Here is a 6,482-nt window from a genome sequence, read left to right on the forward strand (position 1 = left end):
AAAAAAGACAACACTTAGTTCTTTTCAATTATTTTTAGCTCCTTGCTAAAAATATACAGACGCTCTTAAGAATAGTATTGGTCATGATATTTTATTTGAACTGAAAAAAATTTCCGAATAGGAAATGTTGTACTTTTAAATTATTGCTATTATCCACTGTTTTAAGGACCTCACTTTTTTTATAAATATATTTTTTATTTAAGTAACATGATTATATTTGGGTTACAGTCATAACTAGAACACCCCTCTTCACCAGTGCAACATTACCCCCTTCCCATCCCCTGCCTGTATTCGAGACAGGCATTCTACTACAGTAATTTGTTTTTAAATTCAGTAAGTTGTATTTTTTTCCTCAAAGGATGAGTAAAAATATATAGTAAAGGTGTGATAGTGGCAATCGCCAATGTTTGCATAGGTTCAGAAAAATGGAGAAAATGGAAAAAAAATCCTTGACCTGATTACAAAAAGGCCTCACCCCAGAAGTTTATTGGCATAAGACAGACTCTGGGTTCCAGGCATACCAGTCTATCCAACTCCAGTCATTCTCAAGGTCCCGGTGAAACTTTTTCACACTTTAGCTATTTTTGGTATCAGACTCTTATATTTAAAGACTCTGGATTCTGTGCATTTCTTTCATCGATGTCAGGCTGATGTGGAGCATCCTCTAGTTTCAGCATATCATTAAATGCGGAGCGATCTGCCCTGCATGCAGACTGTTTCTGAGTCGCCTGGGTGCTGGGAGCACTCTTTGGAGTAAGTCAATGCCAAAGCAGTGGTAGGTCTTCTCTGGTAGAGGATTGGATCCTGGTAATGTTAAAGACAATTGTGATTGTTTCCATAGATGGTATCCATTGTTCAGGTGTGTGTGGGTGATGCCCATTCTTCTGAGGCCTCAGCCAAATCATTATGCCAATGTTCAGGGTAAAAGGCCTAATTACATTACCAAATTTGTGTTCCCATCTCTATTAGATAAGAACTTGTTTGCATATGTATTATTTTCCCATTTTAATGTGCCTATGCAAAAGAGAAGCAATGCCACAAGATATTGTTGGTGCATCTGGGGGCCAAAGAATAAAGTCCAACATTTTCTGTAACTTGGTATAAACGTGAAATCTATACAGAGTTACTCTTATACCAGAAGGACCTCACTTTTATTTATTTATTTTTATTAATACATTTACTTAAGCACCATGATTACAAACATGTTTGTAGTTGGGTTTAAGTCATAAATAGTATACCCGTCTTCATCAGTGCAACATTCCCACCGCCAATACCCCATCTCACTCCTCCCCACTCTCTTACTGTCTTCAAGACAGACATTCTGTTTCTCTTATTCAAAACTGTCATTATCATGATAGTTGTTGGTGTAGTTATTTCTCTAACTGTACTCACCACTCTACATATCATGGGCTGGTCCTTTCAAACTTCATCTCTATTGTCTCTAGGTATTATTATAGTAATGTCTTTCATTTTTTTTTAATCCCATAGATAAGTGAGATTATTCTGTGTCTGTCTCTCTCCCTCTGATTCATTTCACTCAGCATAATAGTTTCCATGCATATATAAGAAAATTTCATGACTTCATTTTTCCTGACAGTTGCATAGTATATGTAGATGTACCAGTCTTTTTAACTTCCTATTTGCTGTTGGGCATGTCGGTTGTTTTCAAATTCTGGCTACTGTAAATAGAGCTGCAATGAACAGAGGCATGCAAAGGGCATTTTTGTATTGTTGCTTTTGTGTTCCTAGGGTATATCTCTAGGAGTGGTATAGCTGGATCATATGGGAGCTCAATTTCCAGTTTATTGAGAAGTTTCCATATTCTTTTTTCATAAAAGCTGGACTAGATGGCATTCTCAGGGGACTATATGGGATGTCATACCAGCAGTGAATGAGAGTTCCTTTCTCCCCACACTCCCTCCAGCACTGATTGTTCTTGGGAGGTTTTTTTTTTTTTTTTTTTTTTAGTTCAGTCTTTTATTTGGGGGGGGGCACACCCAGCAGCACTAAGGGATTACTCCTGGCCCGGTGCTCAGAAATTGTTCCTGGCTCTGGGGACCATATGGAAAGCTGAGGATTGAACCCGTGTTCATCCTGGGTTAGCTGTGTGAAGAAAATACCCTAACACTGTGCTACCACTTCGGCCCCAAGTTCTTATTTATTTATTTATTTATTTATTTATTTATTTATTTATTTATTTATTCATTTTTTGATGTGTCCCAGTCTCTGTGGCATGAGATGGTACCTCATTGTTGTTTTGATTTGCATCTCCCTGATGATTAGTGATGTGGAGCATTTTTTCATGTGCCTTTTGGCCATTTGTATTTCTTCTTTGACAATGTGTCTGTTCATTTCTTCTCCCCATTTTTTGATGGGGTTAGGTGTTAAGTTCTTCAGTACCTTGTAGATCTTAGATGTTAGCCCCTTATCTGATGGGCATTGGGTGAATACCTACTTTTAAGGGTGAATAGTTTCTCCCTTTCCCTGGGTGGCCTTTGTATCCTAATTACTAATTCCTTTTCAATTTAATGTAGCCCCATTTCCACTTGTTTGGACAGTGGTGTTTCCTCCTTGAAGAGGCCTTTCATCACAATATCATGAAGTGTTTTACCTACAATCAGGGGTCTCAAACTCAATTTACCTGGGGGCTGCAGGAGGCAAAATCGGGGTGATCCTTGAGTGCAAAGTCAGTAGTAAGCCTTGAACATTGGGGGTGTGTGACCCAAACAACTAAAACAAAACAAAACAAAACAAAAAAAGATTCCTCTAGGGCAGGGCCACAAAATGTACTGAGGGCCGCAAATGGCCCGTGGGCCTCAAGTTTGAGACCCCTAATACATGTTCTATATACCTGGTAATATCGGGTCTGATATGGATATCTTTAACCCATTTGGATTTGACCTTTGTGCATAGTATTAGATGGAGAGGACCGCATGTTTAATTGGCTAGAAGTATATAAAAACTGGGGTTTGTATGAATGACTTAGGTTTAAAAAAATCTAAGTTTATTTTCTCTTTAGAGTTTTGAAAAAAGAAAAAAGAAAAAAATTTAAAAACCTAATTATTCACCTTTTTTATGCCTCAGTGGTCTTACTTAATGCGTGTCAGCTAACAATTGTTCCTTCGATAAATATGCATTGTGCATTTTCTACCAATAGCAGCATAGGATATAAACTTACTCTTTTTCAGATATGCTTCAAAGCCTTTTTGGACAGCAAAATGCCCGTCATGGTATCATAAAAATATTCAGTGCACTGCAAGAAACAAGAGCAAATAAGCACCTATTATATGTGAGTAGTTGTAAGCCTTACCAGGATTTACTGTTTCTTTGATTTTGTATTTATGCATGAGCCCATGAGATTTGGGTGTGAAGGGTAGATTCATGTGTGCATGGGGGCAAATTTTTACATATATGAAGGGATAAATTTGGGTTTGGGGTGGTAGATTAATGTGTGTGTGTAATGTGCTTGTGTGCCTGTTTCTTAGGCCCACAAACACTCAAGGAATGCACTAAGCTACAGTCTTGCTGACTCCATTAGATTCTTAATCATCCTTGGTATAATTGTTAATCCATTCGTTTGGGTCCAGTGCTCCTCGCTTCAGGTGGGCATAGCTATCTCAATCTTCCACACAGCTTCTCTCTTGATTGTGATACTCAGAACACTTCTATTTTTTTTTGGGGGGGGGGTTGGGTCACACCCGGCCTCGCTCAGGGGTTACTCCTGGCTCTACACTGAGAAGCCGCTCCTGGTAGGCTCAGGGGACCATATGGGATGCTGAGATTTGAACCAACGACCTTCTGCATGCAAGGCAAACACTTTACCTCCATGCTATTATCTCTTCAGCCCCACTCAGAACACTTCTAAACACCACCATCTTGTTTTAATAAATCCAGCTTTTTCCTAATTATCTGAGTTTATAATTAGTGATGGAAACATCATGAATGGTCTGATAAAGGAGGAAAGTGCCACAAAGGACCTTTTTGAGGCTACCAGGGGATTATAGATACTATCTTATTTGAGAATTTTAGACCTCAAACTCGACTCTTAGACTCTTATCTTTACATAGATACTTGAATAAGCCTTGAGGAAAATAAAACCTACTTATTGTGTCTTTTTCTTTGAATCAGGTGCTGATAGAAATGCTGCTAATTGAACTGTGTCCTGAGCTAAGGACTCATTTAGAGCATCTGAAAGCTGGTCAAACCTAAAACGACTCGAATCAACCATCAGAGAAATGTCTGTGTAATAATAGACATGAAACATTTTCCTCTTTTCCACAGAGGACTCGATGGGGAACACATTGGTTTGTTTTTTTTTTTTTTAGTTACCTCCCTCTAGTTTGATGTGAAGTCAGCAAAGTAGGGTGTGGGGACTCAATTCTGTAGGTAATAGGTAACAAAAATAAAATGTTTCTGTTAATTATTGACTTTTATTTTAATAATAATATAAATATGTTACAGTTCAGCAGATTGAAATACAAATGTTAATATGTGATAAGAACCTAGGAAATATTTTAAATATTTATGAAAACAGTTTGTTTTAAAATAAACTATGACTATTGTACAGTTAATTTCCTCACTGAGGATTCTGAACATTCCTATATTATTTCATGTGTTTTGAGAAACATTGTTGTGCAATTCTTTGTGTAAAATTCTTGTGAAAACTTTACTCTTTATTTTTACCAAAGACTTCCCATAGTTTGAAGCATTTGAAGCAATAAAATATAAAAAATGAATCATAGAAGACTATGTTGTTTAAGATACTTGTAGTTCAAAAAAGAAGTTGAAACATGTCACTCATTTGTTGGATGCTTTTTAAGAAAACACTGTGCTTAGTTGCTTATCCAAAGGGATAAAAGTTTGCTTTTTTTTTTTTTTTTTTTTTTTTTTGGTCACATCCAGTGGTACTCAGGATTTACTCCTGGCTCTGCACTTAGATATCACTCCAGGCAGCTCAGGGGACCATATGGGATGCCAGGGATAGAACCTGGGTTGGCGACATGCAAGGCAAACGCCCTACCTGCTATGCTATAACTCCAGCCCCAAAAGTCTGCTGCTTTTGTCACAGAATAAATTGTGATTGAGACCAGAGAAATTCATGATTGCTGTGCTGCACTAGAAGTTGGGTTGGATCTGAACTTGGAAGTATGGGCTTATTTTTTGAGATTATGAACATCACTCCAATCCAGGCAGTCTTATCTTTTATAATCTTCAGGTGTATAACTGCTACATCAACATGTAAAAATATTTTTAAAGATTCTTTCATTTCTTTGGCCCTTTTATAGCTTTGTGCATTAAGTTAAGTGCACAAAACTTAAGTATTTCTGTCCTGTGCATTTGACCTTATAGAACTTTTCCATATACCAATCTTCACTTTTTCAAAGAATTTCAGACATTTTGATTGAAGACTTTTAATTAAAAAACTGCTATATTTTTGCTACACTTAAAATATTTGTACTTAATTTTTTAAGTTTAGGGCCCGGAGAGATAGCACAGTGGCGTTTGCCTTGCAAGCAGCCGATCCAGGACCAAAGGTGGTTGGTTCGAATCCCGGTGTCCCATATGGTCCCCCATGCCTGCCAGGAGCTATTTCTGAGCAGACAGCCAGGAGTAACCCCTGAGCATCGCCGGGTGTGGCCCAAAAAACAAAAAAAAAAAACAAAACAAAAAACAAACAAACAAAAAAACAAAACAAAAGTTTAATTAGGCTTAAATTTTTTAATGAAACAACAAATTTAAAATTACTCAAAATTCACTGAACTCAACAAGGTCAAAGATATTTACAGAATTAAAACTTTCAAGTGATATTTTTTGAAATAAATCGGTAGCATTTATACTTCGAAAGTTGATTAAACTAAGATTATACTGAATATTTCAGGACATTTTGCACTTAAGAAAATAATACCTGGGGGAGGGCAGAACTATTCTCCCCCTCCTCCAGCCTGCCAGGAGTGATTTCAGAGCCCAGAGCGCCGCCTACTGGTGTGGCCCCAAAACAAAACAAAACAAAACAAAACAAAACTTGGTGTCTACAATGGGTTTTGGTTTTGATGTGATTTAGCTTGTAGGTTAAGAGCTGAATGTCTGAGGACAATTTAATTCGTGTAGTTAGGTTTTAAGTTGAAACAGAAAATTGAAGTTTATATCATTAAAAGAATTTCCAGAATAAGGTGACTTGGAATTCAGAGAACATAAGCTCTCTCTCTCTCTCTCTCTCTCTCTCTCTCTCTCTCTCTCTCTCTCTCTCTCTCTCTCCTCTCTCTCTCTCTCCTCTCTCTCTCTCTCCTCTCTCTCCTCTCTCTTCTCTCCTCTCTCTCTCTCTCCTTCCCTCCCTCTCTCTCTCTCCTTCCCTCCCTCTGTCTCTCTCTCCTCTCTCTCTCTCTCCTCTCTCTTCTCTCCTCTCTCTCTCTCTCCTTCCCTCCCTCTCTCTCTCTCTCCTCTCTCTCTCTCTCTCTCCTCTCTCTTCTCTCCTCTCTCTCTCT

The 6,482-nt window shown here is 37.9% G+C and overlaps 1 protein-coding gene across 1 annotated transcript in view; it reads left to right on the top strand.

Annotated features, from left to right (window-relative positions):
* The window catches only part of SNX25 (sorting nexin 25), a 149,446-nt gene extending 144,702 nt beyond the window's left edge, over positions 1-4,744 (top strand). The window contains 2 exon segments of the mRNA XM_049772429.1: positions 3,189-3,289; positions 4,129-4,744. Of these exon segments, the coding sequence (XP_049628386.1) occupies positions 3,189-3,289; positions 4,129-4,209 (182 nt within the window). The 3' untranslated portion in view covers positions 4,210-4,744.
* Positions 4,745-6,482: the final 1,738 nt, after the last annotated feature.

This window comes from Suncus etruscus, chromosome 4 (genome assembly GCF_024139225.1).
Source record: "Suncus etruscus isolate mSunEtr1 chromosome 4, mSunEtr1.pri.cur, whole genome shotgun sequence".
Lineage (NCBI taxonomy): Eukaryota > Metazoa > Chordata > Mammalia > Eulipotyphla > Soricidae > Suncus > Suncus etruscus.